The sequence below is a fragment of the Papio anubis genome, chromosome 1 (genome assembly GCF_008728515.1).
Source record: "Papio anubis isolate 15944 chromosome 1, Panubis1.0, whole genome shotgun sequence".
Lineage (NCBI taxonomy): Eukaryota > Metazoa > Chordata > Mammalia > Primates > Cercopithecidae > Papio > Papio anubis.
The window spans coordinates 60848502-60866761 of NC_044976.1; the positions used below are offsets into that span (position 1 = coordinate 60848502).

The following is an 18260-nucleotide window of genomic DNA, read 5'->3' on the forward strand; positions in this document are numbered from 1 at the left end:
TGCATGCATGAATTAGACCAACCATGGATTGAAATAATAATTTAAAAGAATTGTGTTGAACATGTACAGACTTTTATCTTGTCATTATTTCCTGAACAATACAGTATTAACAACTATTTACATTATATACTAGGTATTTTAAGTAGTCTAAAAATGATTTAAAGTATACAGGAGGATGTACATAGGTTATATACAAATACACCATTTTATATAACATATTAAGCTCGTCTTCGGATTTGGTATCCACAGAAGGCATACTAATGGACAATTTTAGTTGGAAACTTGTGCCAGTGTATTGAACACACACTCCCCCAATTATTTTTATTTATTTATTTATTTATTTATTTATTTATTTATTTGAGACGGAGTCTTGCTCTGTCACCCAGGCTGGAGTGCAGTGGCGCGATCTCGGCCCCGGGTTCAGCCATTCTCCTGCCTCAGCCTCCCCAGCAGGTGGGACTACAGGCACATGCTGCCACACCTGGCTAATTTTTTTGTATTTTTAGTAGAGACAGGGTTTCACCGTGTTAGCCAGGATGGTCCTTGATCTCCTGACCTCGTGATCCGCCTGCCTCAGCCTCCCAAAGTGCTGGGATTACAGATGTGATTTTTTTTTGAGACACGGTCTTGCTCTTTTGCCCAGGCTGAAGTGCAGTGGCACGATCTCAGCTCACTGCAGCTTTAATCTCCTGGGCTCAAGGGATCCTCCCACCTTAGCCTCCTAATTAGCTGAGACTACAGGCATGCACTATCATGCCCAGCTAATTTTTGTAGTTTTAGCAGAGATAGGGTTTTGTCATGTTGCCCAGGCTGGTCTCAAACTTCTGAGCTCAAGCGATCTGCCTGCCTCAGCCTCCCAAAGTGCTGGGATTTATAGGCATAAGGTACCACACTGATCAAGTTTTTTAATCCCTGGAATAAAGGAAAAGTTGGGTTATAAAATCACTAAGTTTTTAGATTAAAAGATTAAAGGAGATGCAGAATAATAGCACTTGATAACAAACTTGTAAAACCTGTCATATTAAAAACTCTGCATAACTACAAATAGGTGGGTAGTCCTTTAACCTAATTAAAAACCTACAAAAAACCTGTAGCAAACATACTCAGTGGTGAAAACCCTTTTAGAGAAGGAACAAGAAAATGATGTCCTCTCTATTCCTAGTTAACACAGTACTGGACGTCCTAATTATCATTATAAGACAAGAAAAAGATTCTACAGATAAATTATTAGAATTAATAAGTCTGATAAAATTCTCATGTAAAAGTAATATATAAAGTCTGGTAAAATTCTCATGTAAAAGTAATATACAAAGTCAACGCAGCTGGGCACAGAGGCTCACACCTGCAATCCCAGCACTTTGGCAGGCTGAGACCAGAGGACTGCTGGAGCCCAGGAGTGAGAGACCAGCCTGGGCAACATAGTGAGACCCTGTCACTACAAAGTAGTGGAAATCCCAACACCTTGGAAGGCTGAGGCGGGCAGATCACCTGAGGTCAGGAGTTTGAGACCAGCCTGACCAAGATGGAGAAACTGCATCTCTACTAAAAATACAAAATTGGCCAGGCATGGTGGCACATGCCTGTAATCCCAGCTACCTGGGAGGCTGAGGTAGAATTGCTTGAACCTGGGAGGTGGAGGTTGCTGTGAACTGAGATCGTGCCATTGCATTCCAGCCTGGGCAACAAGAGCAAAACTCGTCTCAAAAAAAAAAAAAATTAATAAAATAATAAAAGCATTACATACTAAATTTTAAAATGTACAAGACCTCTACACAAAAAATTTAAACAGTATTAAGAAAACACTTAAAAGACCTAAGTAAATGGAAAAATATACCATATTCATGGACTGATGTCAATTCTCTTCCAAGTGATCTATAAATTCAGGTTATTTTTTGGGTGTATGGAGTGACAAATTGATTCTAAAATTTAAAATTTATATAAAAATGAAAACAGTCAAAAATAGTCCTTCAACAAAACAAGGTTGAGAGCTCCGCCACATGGCAAAGTTTATTATAAAGCGGCAGTAGTTGCCGTAGAGAGCATGACATTAGCTGAAAGAGAGATAAATAGACTACTGTAGGAGAATAAAGATCCCATAAAAATATGCACATAAACATGGGTGCTTAATTTATAATAGTGATGACACTGCAAACCAGAAAGAAAGAATTGTATAATAGTGATGACACTGCAAACCAGATTTCACCACAAACCTGTGAAAGTCTGCTTTTTAAATACATGGTTATGAGTCAGCTGGATATCCATAAGGGGGAAAAAAAACACTAAACCATATCTCATACCATATTCAACAAATGGCACTGAGATCATTATCAGTTATCAGTATGGACAATAATCAAACTGATCCTTACCTTGAACCATACACAAAAATCAATTGCAAATGGATTTTTTTTTTTTTTTTTTTTTAAGAGAGAGACTCTCACTATGTAGACTTGAACTTCTGGCCTCAAGCCATCATTTTACTTTGGCCTCCTGTGTAGCTGGGACTACAGGCACTCACCACAGCATCCGGCTTTTGCAGGCACATCTTTTTTAAAGTAAAAAAAGCTTTTTTTTTTTTTTTTTTGCCTCTCCCACTCTTTGTTTAACATATACTGATAAAGGAAAAGATTGAATCATTTGACTATATTAAATTTAAGAACTTCTGTTTGTAGGAGAAAAATGACAAGTCTCAAATTCAGAGGAGATATTTGTGATATTAACAAATGATAAAGCGGCCGGGCGCAGTGGTTCAAGCCTGTAATCCCAGCACTTTGGGAGGCCAAGACGGGAGGATCATGAGGTCAGGAGATCGAGACCATCCTGGCTAACACAGTGAAACCCCGTCTCTACTTAAAAAAAAATACAAAAAACTAGCCAGGCGAGGTGGCGAGCGCCTGTAGTCCCAGCTACCTGGGAGGCTGAGGCAGGAGAATGGCGTGAATCCGGGAGGCGGAGCTTGCAGTGAGCTGAGATCCGGCCACTGCACTCCAGCCTGGGCGACAGAGCGAGACTCCGTCTCAAAACAAACAAACAAACAAACAAATGATAAAGCATCCAGAACACACAAATACCCTTAGAAATCAGTAAGGAAAAGAATCCAATAGGAAAATGGCAAAAGACTTGAATATATAATTTTACAGAGGAGGAAAGAGAAATGGCTAACAGACACATGAACAGATATTCAACCTCTTTGGTAATCAGGGAAATGCAAATTCAATCCATGACTACCTATCATTTCACATCCACTAGTTGGTAAAAGTTACAATGTTAGATAATATCAAGTATTGGTGAAGTTATATAGTAATAGGAACTCAAATGCTACTAACGGGAATGTAAATTTGGTTTACACACTTTTGAAAAAAATGTGGCATCGTCTGATTGAGGATGAACCTATGAACCAACATTATTCTTAATTTTAAGCCCTAGAAAACCTCTTGTACATGTACGTCCAGAAATAGGTAGAGGGATATTTGAGTAGCACTCTTTGTAACTAAAAACAAAACAAAACAGGAAACAACCAAAATATCCATCAACAGAAGAATGCATAAATCATGGCATATTCATAAAATGGAATATGTAAAAATAAATTAAAGCAACATTTACTATAGATATATCTTACAAACACTGAAAACAGCAAGTCACAAAACATTGTATACACTGTTAAAGTTAAAAAAATGCAAAACAAAATACGTTATTTAGGGAACCATTTATGATAGAAATATAAAGACAAGAAAGGAAATGATAAATAAAAATTCAGGATACTGGTTACTCCCGAAGGAATGGAGGGAAATGGTATCAGATAAATATACATAGGGAGGGGATCTCAAAGTCATGGTCATACTTGGTTTTTGTTTTTTTTTTTTTTCAGACGGAGTCTTGCTCTTCGCCCAGGCTGGAGTACTGGAGTGCAGTGGCGCGATCTCGGCTCACTGCAAGCTCCGCCTCCTGGGTTCACGCCATTCTCCTGCCTCAGCCTCCCGAGTAGCTGGGACTACAGGCGCCTGCCACTATGCTCGGCTAAGTTTTTCTATTTTTTGGTAGAGACGGGGTTTCACCGTGTTAGCCAGGATGGTCTTGATCTCCTGACCTCGTGATTCGCCCTCCTCGGCCTCCCAGAGTGCTGGTATTACAGGCGTGAGCCACCGTGCCTGGCCCATACTTGGTTTCTTAGGCTGGGTGGTAGACACATGACTTTTTTCTTCCTATTCTTTAATAGCAAATGTTATAAATATTATTTTCAATCTATTCAAGATTTAATGAAAAACGTTTTAAAAAAACAAAACCTCAAAACAAAAAGTAAACATATGGAAAAGTGCTTACTGTTTTTAGTAATAAAAGCAATTTTTTTTTTTTGCTGGAGTCTCACTCTGTCACCCAGTCTGGAGTACAGTGGTGTGATCTTGGCGCACTGCAATCTCTGCCTCCCGGGTCCAAGGGAGTCTCCTGCCTCAGCCTCCCAAGTAGCTAGGATTACAGGCACATGTCACCAAACCCAGCTAATTCTTGTATTTTTAGTAGAGATGGGCTTTTGCCATGTTGGCCACGCTGGTCTCGAACTCCTGACCTCAGGTGATCCACCCGCCTCGGCCTCCCAAAGTGCTGGTATTACAGGCCTGAGCCACCATGCCCAGCCGTCAGTCTGTTTTAAATGGTGCCTCAATTTGCTTTTATTGGCTGGGCGCAGTGGCTCATGCCTGTAATCCCAGCACTTCAGGAGGCTGAGGCAAGTGGATCACCTGAGATCAGGAGTTTGAGACCAGCCTGGCCAACATGGTGAAACCCCATCTCTACTAAAAATACAAAAATTAGCTGGGCGTGGTGGTGCATGCCTGTAAACCCAGCTACTCAGGAGGCTGAGGAAGGAGAATCGCTAGAGCCCGGGAGGCAGGGGTTGCAGTGAGCCAACATCACGCCACTGCACTCCAGCCTGGCTGACAGAGGGAAAATCCATCCCCACAAACAAAAACAAAAACACACTGACCAAAAAAAAAAAAAAAAAAAAAAAAATTCCTATTTAAATGCAAGGTGTATTGGGACTAGTAAATGTGCACTGTTGGCACTGTTAATACAGCTGACCATTTAACAACATAGTTTGCAACTGTGAAAGTCTGCTTATATGTGGATTTTTTCCAATGAATATAATTCTTTGGAGATTTGTGAAAAACCTTGAAGACAAATTGTGTAGCTGAGAAAAATTTTAAAAAGAAAAAGATGTCATGAATGCATAAAGCATATGAAGATACTAGCCTATTATTTACTACCATAAAATATATACAAAACTTACCCACATAAACAGGGACCCTGCATGGCACCATTTGTAGTAGAGAAAAATGTAAACAAATGTAAAGAAACATTATTAAGTCACAACTGAAAAAAACTGCAGTACATACTGCACTACTGCCATAATTTTGTAGCCACCTCTTGTTGCTACTGTGATGAGCTCAAATGTATCTGCTTAAAATGCCATGTGATGCTACTCATCTCCAGGTGAGCAGTTGTTGCTTCAGTAAATTATACATCACAGTAAAGAGTGATTTCTCATAGTTCTTGTGTATATTTTATTGTGTTTAGTGCAACCATAAACTTTGAATAATCCATGAGGCCTACATAAAGTGCCAATAGTGATGCTGGAAGTGCTTCCAAGAAGCAGAGAAAAGTTATGACATTACAGGAAAGAGGTGAATTGCTTGGTATTATAGATTGAGATCTGCAGCTACAGCTGCCCACCATCTCAAGACATATGAATCCAGTGTAAAGACCACTGTAAAAAAAAGAAAAGGAAATTTGTAAGCCAGTAGGCATGAAAACCTTGCACTCTTTGTGAAATACCGCTTTTTTGTTGTTGTTGTTGTTTGTTTGTTTTTTTGAGATGGAGTCTCGCTCTGTTATCCAGGCTGCAGTGCAGTGGCATGATCTCGGCTCACTGCAACCTCTGCCACCCAGTTCAAGCGATTTTCCTGCCTCAGCCTCTAGAGTAGCTGGGATTACAGGTGTGTGCCACCACACCTGGCTAATTTTTGTATTTTTAGTAGAGATGGGGTTTCAGCATCTTGACCAGGCTAGTCTTGAACTCCTGACCTCATGATCCACCCATCTTGGCCTCCCAAAGTGCTGGGATTACAGGTGTGAGCCATTGCACCCAGCCTAGAAATACCATTTTATCTCATATTGAAAATGCAGCTTTTATGTGGGTACAGGATTGCTGTAAGGAAAGTATACCTGTAGACTAATGATGTGAGAAAAAGTGAAGTCATTACAAGACAAGGCAAAGGGAAGGTAAAGGATCTAAAACTGGAGAATTTAATGCCAGCAAAGGATAGTTTGATAATTTTAGAAAGAGGTTTGACTTTTTAAAATGCCAAGAGATAGGAGAGGCAGTTTCTACTGACCAAGCAGCAGCTTCTGCCAACCAAGAGGCAGCAGACAAGCTCCCAGATACCATTACAAAAATCACTGAAGAGGGGGTATATTTGCCTGAACAGGTTTTTTTTTTTTGGTGGTGATTGTTTTTCTGAACAGATTTTTAATGCAGATAAAAGTGCCCTATTTAGAAAAAAAAAAAAAGCAACAATGGACATTTGTTAGTAAAAAAGAGAAGTGAGCACGAGGATTTAAGGCAAAAAGGGATAGGCTAACTCTACTGTTTTGTACAAATGCAGTCAGGTTTATAATCAAGACTGCCCTTACTTACAAAGCTGCTAACCCCTGAACCTTGAAGGGAACAGGTAAAAGCCAGCTGCCAGTATTCTGGCTGAACAATGAAAAGTTCTAGATGAGAACCCATTTTATGGATTGGCTCCATGGGTGCTTTGTCCATGAAGTCAGGAAGTATCTTATTAGTTAAGGGAATGCCCTTTAAAGTTCTTTTGATATTGGACATTGCATCTGGCCACCCAGAACCCCGAGTTTAACACCAAAGGTCTTGAAGTGGTCTACCTGCCCCTGTAAAAACAACATCTAGGCCGGGCACTGTGGCTCACGCCTGTAATCCAAGTACTTTGGGAGGCCGAGGCGGGTGGATCGTCTGAGGTCAGGAGTCAGAGACAAGCCTGACCAACATGGCAAAACCCCATATACAAAAATTAGCCAGGTTTGGAGGTGGGCATCTATAATCCCAGCAACTCAGGAGGCTGAGGCTCGAGAATCGCTTGAACCTGGGAGGCGGAGACTGCAGTGAGCTGAGATGGCGTCACTGCACTCCAGCCTTGGTGACAGAGCGAGATTCTGTCTCAAAAAAACAAAACAAAACAAAACAAAAACTAACAACAACAACAACAAAATACATTTCTAATTCAGCTTCTAGATCTAGGGTCTTAAGGACCTATAAGGCTCATTATACATGGTACTTTATATTAATAGAAAGGAGTATCAGCACTATGGAAGAGAACTCTGATAGAACATCACAAGTCTGGAAGGTTTATACCACTGAAAATGTCACCACTGTTTACAGAGAAAGCCATCAGGCCCAAGACAATCAATTCCTGCTGGAGAAAACTGTGTCCAGAGGTTATGCATAACTTCACAGGATTTACAACAGGGCCAATCAAAGAAATCATGAAACAGTTGTAGATATGGCTTAAAAGGTGGAGCGTGAAGGGTTTTAAGACATGGATCATGGAGAAATTCAAGAGCTAATAGAAACTATACCAGAGGAATTAACAGAAGATGACTTGATGGAGATGAGTGCTTCTGAACCACTGCCAGAAAATAAGGCAGAAAACATGGAAGCAGCAGTGCCAGAAAACAAATTGACATGAGACAATCTGGCACAAGGGTTTCAATAACCTAAGACTGCTTCTGACTTCTTTTACAATATGGACTCTTTATGATAAGGGCGCAGAAACTAAGGCAAATGGTGGAAGAACCACATGGAAACATTTTTAGAAAAATGAAAAAGCAAAAATATCAGACAGAAATTGTGATATCCATACAGATGGATTCAAAGCTGAATTCTACCAGACATTCAAAGAAGAATTAGTACCAATCCTATTGACACTATTCCACAAGACAGATAAAGAGATAATTCTTCCTAAATCATTCTAAGAAGCCAGTAGCACCCTAATACCAAAATCAGGAAAAGACATAACAAAAAAAGAAAACCACAGACCAATATCCCTGATAAACATAGATGCAAAAATCTTTAACAAAATTCTAGCTAACCAAATCCAACAGCATATCAAAAAGATAGTCCACCATGATCAAGTGGGTTTCATGCCAGGGATGCAGGGATGGTTTAACATACATGAGTCAATAAATGTGACACACCACAAAAACAGAATTAAAAATCACATGATCATCTCAACAGATGCAGAAAAAGCAATTGACAAAATTCAGCACCCCTTTATGATTAAAAGCATCAGCAAAATTGGCATACAAGGGACATACCTCAATGTAATAAAAGTCATCTATGACAAATCCACAGCCAACATAATACTGAATGGGGAAAAGGTGAAAGTATTCCCTCTGAGAACTGGAACAAGACAAGGATGTCCACTCTCACCACTTCTCCTCAACACAGTACTGGAAGTCCTAGCCAGAGCAATCAGACAAGAGAAAGAAATAAAGTGCATCCAAATCGGTAAAGATGAAGTCAAGTTGTTGCTGCTTGCTGATATAATTGTGTACCTAGAAAACCCTAAAGACTCCTCCAAAAAGCTCCTATAACTGATAAATAAATTCAGCAAAATTTCAGGATACAAAATTAATATACATTAATTAGTAGCTCTGTTATACACCAACAACAACCAAGCTGAGAATCAAATCAAGAACTCAACCCCTTTTATAATAGTTGCAAAAAAAAAAAAAAAAAAAAAAAAAACCTCAAAAAACTTAGGAATATACCTATCCAAGGAGGTGAAAGACCTCTACAAGGAAAACTACAAAGCATTGCTGAACTAAATCACAGACGACACTAACAAATGGAAACACATCCCATGTTCGTGGATGGGTAGAATCAATTTTGTGAAAATGACCACACTGCCAAAAGCAAACTACAAATTCAATGCAATTCCCATCAAAATACCACCATCATTCTTCATAGACCTAGAAAAACAATCCTAAAATTCACATGGAACCAAAAAAGAGCCCACATAGCCTAAGCAAGACTAAGCAAAAAAAGAACAAATTTGGAGGCATCACATTACCTGATTTCAAACTATACTATAAGGCCATAGTCACCAAAACAGCATGGTACTGGTATAAAAATAGGAACAGAATAGAGAAGCCAGAAATAAACCCAAATACAGCCAACTGATCTTTGACAAAGCAATCAAAAACGTAAAGTGGGGAAAGGACACCCTATTCAACAAATGATGCTGGGATAATTGGCAAGCCATATGTAGGAGAATGAAACTGGATCCTCATCTCCCAACTTATACAAATCCACTCAAGATGGATCAAGGACTTACATCTAAGACCTGAAACTATACTAGAAGATAACTTCAGAAAAAGCCCTTCTAGACATTGGTTTAGGCAAAGATTTCATGACCAAGAACTCAAAAGCAAATGCGATAAAAACAAAGATAAATAGGTAGGACTTAATTAAACTAAAGAGCTTTTGTATGGCAAAAGGAACAGTCAGCAGAGTAAACAAGACAACCCACAGAGTGGGCGAAAATCTTCACAATCTATACCTCTGACAAAGGACTAATATCCAGAATCTACAATGAACTCACAAACAAATTAGCAAGAAAAAAACAAACAATTCCATCAAAAAGTAGGCTAAGGACATGAACAGACAATTCCCAAAAGAATATATACAAATGGCCAACATATGAAAAAATGCTCAACGTCACTAACGATCAGGCAAATGCAAATCAAAACCACAATGCAATATCACCTTACTCCCACAAGAATGGCCATAACCAAAAAAAAAAAAAAAAAAAGATACTGGTGTGGATGCAGTGAAAAGGGAATACTTCTGCACTGTTGGTGGGAATGTAAACTAGTACAACCTCTATGGAAAACAGTGTGGAGATTCCTTAAAGAACTAAAAGTAGAACTACCATTTATTTGATCCAGCAGTCCCACTACTGGGTATCTACTCAGAAGAAGTCATTACATGAAAAAGATACTTGCACATGCATGTTTATAGCAGCACAATTTGCAATAGCAAAAATGTGGAACTGGCCCAAATGCCCATCAATCAATGAATAAAGAAGCTATGGTGTATACATATGATGGAATATTACTCAGCCATAAAAAGGAATGAGTAAATGGCATTTGCAGCAACCTGTATGGGATTAAAGATTATTTATTCTAAGTGAAGTAACTCAGGAATGAGAAAACCAAACATTGTATGTTTTCACTCATTAAGCAGGAGCTAAGCTATGAGGATGCAAAGGCATAACAATGATACAGTGGACTTTGGGGACTTGGTGGGAAAGGGTGGGAAGGGATGAGGGATAAAAGACTGGGATGAGGGATAAAAAACTATCAACTGGGTTTAGTGTATACTGCTCGGGTGATGGGTACACCAAAATCTCACAAATCACTACTAAAGAACTTACTCCACTTTGGGAGGCCGAGGCAGGCGGATCACAAGGTCAGGAGTTCAAGACCAGCCTGACCAACATGATGAAACTCTGTCCCTACTAAAAATAAAAAAATTAGCCGCGCATGGTGGTGGGCACCTGTAATCCCAACTACTCAGGAGGCTGAGGCAGAAGAATTGCTTGAACCCGGGAGGCAGAAGGTGCAGTGAGCCAAGATTGCACCACCGCACTCCAGCTTGGGCAACACAGCAAGACTCTGTCTCAAACAAAACAAAACAAAAAACAAAACAAAACAAAACAAAAAAAACTTACTCATGTAACCAAATACCATCTGTTCCCCAAAAACCTACGGAAATTAAAAAAAAAATTATGTCTGTAAAGTTATACTGAGTGTGCTTGCCTCTTCTGCCTCCCCTGATACCTCCTCCACCTGTTCTGCCTCTGCCACTCTTTAGATAGCAAGATCAACCCCACTTCTTCCTCCTCCTCCACAGACTCCTCAACATGAAGGCAAGGAGGATGAAGCCCTTTATGATGATCCACTTCCACTTAGGAAGAGTAAAATACATTTTCTCTTCTTTATGATTTTCGTTTTTTTTTTTTGAGATGGAGTCTTGCTCTGTCACCCAGGCTACAATGCAGTGGTGTGATCTTGGCTCACTGCAGACTCCGTCTCCCGGGTTCAAGTGATTCTCCTGCCTCAGTCTCCCGAGTAGCTGGGATTACAGATGCCCACCACTGTGCCCAGCTAATTTTTGTATTTTTTATTAGAGACGGGGTTTCACCATCTTGGCCAGGCTGGTCTCGAACTCCTGACCTCATGATCCACCCACCTTGGCCTCCCAGAGTGCTGGGATTACAGGCATGAGCCACCGTGCCTGGCCTTCTTTATGATTTTCTTAAGAACATTTTCTTTTCTCTAGCTTACTTTATTGTAAGACGACAGCATGTAATATATATAACATACAAACTATGTACCTAATGACTATATTATCAGTAAGGTTTCCAGTCAATAGCAGGCTATTAGTTAAGTTTTGGGGGGGGGGTCAAAAGTTTACACGGGTTTTCAGCTGTACAAGGGATTGGCACCCCAACCTCTGTGCTGTTCAAGGTCAACTGTACTTAGACACTTTTTAGAATGTACTACATATTGTGAGCCAATAAAAATGTTCATGTAGGCTGGGCATGGTGGCTCTTCCCTGTAATCCTAGTACTTGGGGAGGCTGAGGTGGGAGGATCGCTTGAGGCCAAGAGTTCGAGACTAGCCAGGGCAACATAGCAAGACTTCATCTCTACCAAAACCCCCCATCCAACCAAACATAACTAGGCATGGTGGTGCATACCATAAGGCTGAGGTAGGAGGATCCCTTGAGCCCAGGAGTTCGAGGCTGCAGTGAGCTGTGATTGTGTCACTGCACTACAGAGTCTGGGTGACAAAGTGAGACCTTGTCTCTAAAACAAAAAATGTTCAGGTACTGTGCCTCAGTCATCTCATGCTGGAAATTTTAATTTAACAAAAGAAAAAGATACATTGTAGTATAAACTATACCACATTCAAATTCAACTTAAATTCTAGTATATTAATTTTAGGAAATAACGTAACCATTAGAATTATAATTTAAACTCTAATTAAAAAATAAGAATTTAAGATTATAAGTATATTATGACTACAGTATATTAATTTGAAGAATATAACCACTAGAATAACAGTTTAAACTTTAATTGAAAAATAATTTAAGATTATACATATGACTATTATAAAATACATATGCATAAAGGCATACTATTTAGTTACCATACTGAATGGTAACACCAAAAATTAAAAATGTAGTATTGCCTATAACTCCTTTGTAAGGTTTATATTATGTAGTTTTTGTTGCTGTTGTTCCGTTTTTTTTTTGTTTGTTTTTTTTAGACGGAGTCTCGCTCTGTTGCCCAGGCTGGAGTGCAGTGGCATGATCTCGGTTCTCTGTAACCTCCACCTTCCGGGTTCAAGCAATTCTCCCTGCCTCAGCCTCCCAAGTAGCTGAGATTATAGGTGCCCACCATCACACCTGGGTAATTTTTGTATTTTTTAGTAGAGAGGGGTTTCACCATGTGGGCCAGGCTGGTCTTGAACTCCTGACCGCCCGCCTCGGCCTCCTGAAGTGCTGGAATTACAGGCGTGAGCCACTCATGCCCGACCTCTTGTTTGTTTTTTGCAATATAAAAGGAGAAAACCTCCTCTACAGACAGCAACACTTAAGGAGACCTGTTGACTACAGGAATTCATTATAGTAAATGTATACAAAAGGAGGACATTTAAGAATTGTAGTCATGGTAAAATATTCCAAAAACAAAAGCAAGAAACAAAGCACCTGATTGTCTGTTACTAAATGTCTATGACCTAAAGAAGTATGTACTGTTCCATAATCATCTGGCTTACAAAGATGGTAAGGTGTATTTTGTTGTTGTTTTCTTAAACCTCCCAAATAATAAAATTAACACCAGAAATCAGTCAATTCTAAAAGCAGGAAACAGGTTTCTTTCTTTTACTATCATAGTTCACCTGCTGAATTACTTGCTTTCCTTCTGAGAGTCTAGAATTTTGGTACATGTCAGACAGAGGGTGCCTACATGACCAGACCCTGATAAAAACCTTTGGCACTGAGTCTCTAATGAGGTTCCCACATTTCACACCTGCTGTCACAACTCATTGCTGAAGGAATTAAGTAAGTCCTATGTGACTTGACTGGCAGAGGACCCTTTGAAGCTTGCTCCTGGTTTCCTCCAGATTTCACTCCACACACTTTTTCCCTTTGCTGACTTTACTTGGTATTCTTTCAGTGCAATAAATCACAGGCACCAGTAGTATAACTATATGCTGAGTCCTGTGAGTCCTCCTAGCAAATCACTGAAATTGGGGACAGTCTTGGGGACTGACACACCCATAAATTATTTCACCTAATCTGCACAGCTTCCCTATAGATAAAGTAGATATCATTATCCTTACTTTATAGATTAGAAAATGCAGGATCATAGAAATTAAGTGACCTGGAAAAGCACAATCAATGATAAGGTCAGGATCTGAACCCAAGTTTTTTGCTCCCAAGTTTACTGCTTGTAAGTTCCCTCGGGGGAAGGAAGCAGAAACTCAAATATTGAAGATTCACAATAAATAGTAGCTTTTAAGATAAATGGTCTAATAGTAGTTTCAAGTTAATAAAATCTCCTGAGCCTTGGCTTTTCTAATTTTTAAAATTAAATATACAGCACTATGGAGTATGGTAGGGTTGTGGGAGAGGGGAATAAGTATATGCTATTAAAGAATAGTAAATTCTACACAGATTACTTATTATTGTCAACCACTTTTCTGTTTCTTTTTTTTCCTCTCTCTCTTTCTGACACAGGCTCCTGCTCTGTCACCCAGGCTGCAGTGCAGGTACAATCATAGTTTACTACAGCCTCCAACTCCTAGCTCAAGCGACTCTCCTGTCTCAGCCTCCTGAGTAGTTGACACTACAGGTACACAACCTACACTTGGCTAATTTTTAAATATTTTTCGTAGAGAGGGGGTCTTGCTTTGTTTTCCAGGCTGGTCTCAAACTCCTGGCCTCAAATGATTCTTCTGCCTCAGCCTCCCAAAGTGCTGAGATTACAGGTGTAAGCCACTGTGCCTGGCCTATTTTTTCTTTTCAATAGTTCCTTAAGGCCCTTATGTCATACTGTGGTATTGGACAGTCTCAATTTGAAGATCTTGATGCAGAACGCCTTGAATACCTTTTAGTAAAATCTTTAAAGCAGAGTCGCAGTTTATTATGATGTCTGAAGAGCTTTGGGTCACTAGGTATTTCAGATAGAAAAACCTGGGCAACTTCCAAAGGCCCCTGCAAAATAAGAAAATAAAACAAGAAGTGTTTTTTGGTTTTTTTTTGTTATCTCTAAAATCACAGAGACAGAATTTACTCAAATGATTTTTCTTAGCACTGACATGGCTACATTTAAGCTTAATACATATGTGCCTACGCCTATATTAAAACTCCACAGACAGACTGTTTCAGTATTTTCTAATTTCATTCTACATTCTTATCTACTGCAATTAACTTCTTATTAGTTTATTCTTCAAAGAAACAGAACAGGAACTCAAGGACTGACTACTGTGTTCATTAATGTATTTTGCTTTGTATTTTTCACATTTTAAAATGGATCCTGGATGTAAAAGTTGTCAAGCTACTACATTTGCCAGTCCGCTGATTATCAGAGTTGATTTTGCTAAAACAGCTTCCCTCGGTATTCCAAAGGTGCTCCGGACATTGTGTTAAAGAAGATATCTTTTGTAAGCTACATCATTTGCAGATAAAACCTTAAAATCAAGCATGTTTCTAGGAGGTAAAGGTCTTAAGGTATTTATTTCAGTTTTGGTGGGGCATTTTTTGGCTTTGTTCCTTTAATCTGAAAAGTAGTTAAGACATGGTAAAGGAAATCTTACTTGAAGCCTTTCTGAATTTTCCCTTATCACGGAATATTCCTAAGACTGGGGCCATGCCCAAAATCATCAACAAGATAATTTTAATGAACCAATCACAAAGACTAATGGGGATGGCTTCTAATCTGCATATGACAAAAGAACAGTAATTTATTGTGTCACTATATTCTTCAAATTAAAAAAAATGATTCCATATCACTTATTTAATCCTCACAACTTATTGTAAAGGAGATCTGGGGAAGGTAACATCAGGGAGAACCTAACATAGTAGAGGTTCACATATATGTGCACAGCTCTGAAAACGAGTCTTTGTTTTAAAGATCACAGTCTTTTAGTACAAGCTTTTTAAGGAAATATTATTTTAAGTGAATTGATTCCTTCTTAATAGAATATATAAGAATGCATAGATAGAAAAATATAGGCAGTAGAGAAGGTAGATGCTTTTCATTTGACTTAACAGTTATTTGTGATCTGAAATTATCCCAAATCATATTTACAGCTTAAATCATACAGTGCTAGCAAAAAGCACTAACCTGATTCACTGTTGTGCCTACAGATCCCTGGAGTACCATCTGAAGCATTTTGGGGTCTGCAGGATCCTGATGTGTTGCAAATGCCAACTCCTGTGTCTTTTTCTGCATATCCTCAATAGCAACTTCAATTGGTGTTAAGATGATCTGAGTAAAAGAGAATCTGTTAAATTGGTGTACTGACTGAATACTATTTAATGAACTTTACGTATAATCAACTGAAATTAGAAAAAAAAATCAATTGTAAACTTTTATGTAACAATAAAATTCCAAACTTGGATCCCCAAATGAAAAAAAAAAAAAAATCAACCTTTTAAAGAAAAAGCTGGGGGTGAATTAGGATCTTAGAAAAGAAGTAAAAAATTAAGGACTCAAAAATGGGTAAAGTTCTAATATGTTATGGTGTAAGGGATGGTACATATCTTCTGGTACATCTAAGTTGTTGTTACATGGCTTGAATATATTTGCTTCACTAATGCTGTTTGCTCATTTATGGACTTACCTCTTCTTTGTGAGTGACATTGACCCTTGTTTTAATATAAGGAAAGGCATGAGATGTAGTCAGAATGGTTTTCCTTTTGAATTGTTCATGAAGTTCCCCATGGGCACGGCCATCTAAAGTAAAGGGTGTACAGTACATGAATCGGCGAAGATTATAATTTTTGTCAAAATAGGTGATTCTGTCCTTCATCTCATATGTGTCAAAGTATGGCTCCACATAGGTAATCTGAATATACGCCTAGGAAAGAAAAAAGTCCTTCATTTCTTCACTGTTAAGTCATCATTTAGTCTTTCTTAAAATTGCACAGAGGATCTCAAAGAGATGCCTACATGTCATCATAGTCGAATCAACTATACCTTGTTAGGATCTAATTTACACTTGTCTACAGGATTAGAGTCTTTGATTACTTCAACCACATCCTCTCCAAATCTTTCTCCATAAAATCCCTACAATAAAGAAAAAGAAACATTTTATATGAAGTTAAAGAGATTGGGAAATAGAGAAGGCCTGAGGGTGACTCCTGAGCAAAATTAGGAGAATTAGTGCATTCTGTACAATCATATCAATAATTAAAACATGATTTAGGCTTATAAAAATTATACTAGCTTATAAATTAGCATGGTCTTGGTCCATATTTATTTGACATTATTCCCATCCACAAACTTTAAATAACACAAAATATCAGAAAACAACAATTTTCTCCAATAAAAACACAGGATTCCACAAGAAGTCCTCAAGAGAAACAAAAGGGAACAGAAAGCAAAGACAAAAGAAACTCATTATTGTTGATGTATAAAAATCTTAGTTTTACTGAGTTTGTTGTGGCTTGCTTTTTACAGACCATGGGTCAATGAATAAACATCCATTTTTAGGAACTATTTTTTTAATCCCAGAATTTTCAAATAAAAGCATTGACCTGTTGAAGTTCATATAGGTTTACATTTTGAAAAGGCAACCTTAGGTCAAGAATATAGTGACTATTCCACATGACACTGAGTAGCAGCGTGGGCAAAGGATGAAGCTATTCAAAAGGAAAAATCGAATTTGAATATTCAAAGGAGAAACCCCCACTGCTCTCCCAAAGGTGATTTTTATAATTGAGTAAGTTTGATAAATACAGTCTCAATTAATATTTTCCAAGACTTACACCTAACCTCTTGAAAAATAAAAAGTAACAGTTTGAGCTAATTTATGTCAGTTTGGCCAGAGAAGTCACCAATAGGAATATAACATCAAGAAATTAACATCAGTGAGAATAAAAACAAGCCTAGAGTACTACTTCTCCAACTGCTTTGTGAATAGAAATCGCCTGGGATCTTGTTAAAATGCAGACTTTGATTCAGAAGGGCTGGGGTGAGGTCTGAGGTTCTGCAGCTCAAACAATCTCCCAGGTGATCCCAATGTTTCTGGTCCATCCACTATACTTTGAGTAACAAAAACAGAGAAAGGTTGGAAAGAACAACTGTAACAGAAAAAAACTGGTTAGCCCAGTAAATATGAAACTCAATCATTTATGGTGAAAATTAAGAAGTTATAAAGGTTAAAGGAAGTGTTTTTAAGGTGTGATTTCAGGCTTTTACATTCTAAAGATATCTCACCAGGAACCAGTTAAGCCAAAGAGATAATATGCTTGGGTCAGAAATTTCTTGGGGTTCTGGTTCTAGTTGAATTATTACCTACTCTTTTTCAACAAAATGTGGGATTATACTATATATTTCTCCATAAGTCGCAGTAATTCTGAAGGATACAGGGGTTTCCAAAATATGTGTGAAAATAGTCTCAAAAAATAAACAGTATTACTATTTTATAGCTGCCATAAAAGATTTGAAAGAGTATTATTGTAACTATTAAAAATCCTTATTCTCTAACAGAGTAGTTTATTTGGCAAGATCTGGCTTATTAAATGATTAGATCTGGATCTGAAAGTCTAATCATCAGAGAGAATACAAACTAAAGATGACATTTTATGAACCACCACAGCATTCACCTCCAATCTGTGAGATATCTCTGCAAGTTTGGTTATTGCAGGCTCCTTGTAAACAAATTCTTGTTCATCCAAATCCCCGAACTTGGTTCCATAAAAACCAACACGAAAATAGGTGCCAAACATCCGCTTACCATCCTAGGTTTAGGAAAATGAAGAAACTTTAATATGAAATCTTCCTGTTTTTCACATTATGTTTAGATTGTTACAGCATAAAATTTCCAAAACATTGCAAAAAGTTTTAATTCAAAATTAGAATATTTTAAATGAAGGTTTAAACAAAATAAAG

General features: G+C 38.3%; 1 protein-coding gene across 1 annotated transcript in view; it reads right to left on the reverse strand.

Annotated features, from left to right (window-relative positions):
- Positions 1-18260, reverse strand: part of DOCK7 (dedicator of cytokinesis 7) — a 223319-nt gene that overhangs the window by 5339 nt on the left and 199720 nt on the right. The window contains exons 43-47 of the mRNA XM_031664896.1: positions 17975-18100; positions 16344-16433; positions 15988-16224; positions 15489-15632; positions 14250-14356 (exon numbers count right to left, since the gene is read on the reverse strand). Of these exons, the coding sequence (XP_031520756.1) occupies positions 14250-14356; positions 15489-15632; positions 15988-16224; positions 16344-16433; positions 17975-18100 (704 nt within the window). The remainder of the gene's footprint in view (positions 1-14249; positions 14357-15488; positions 15633-15987; positions 16225-16343; positions 16434-17974; positions 18101-18260) is intronic.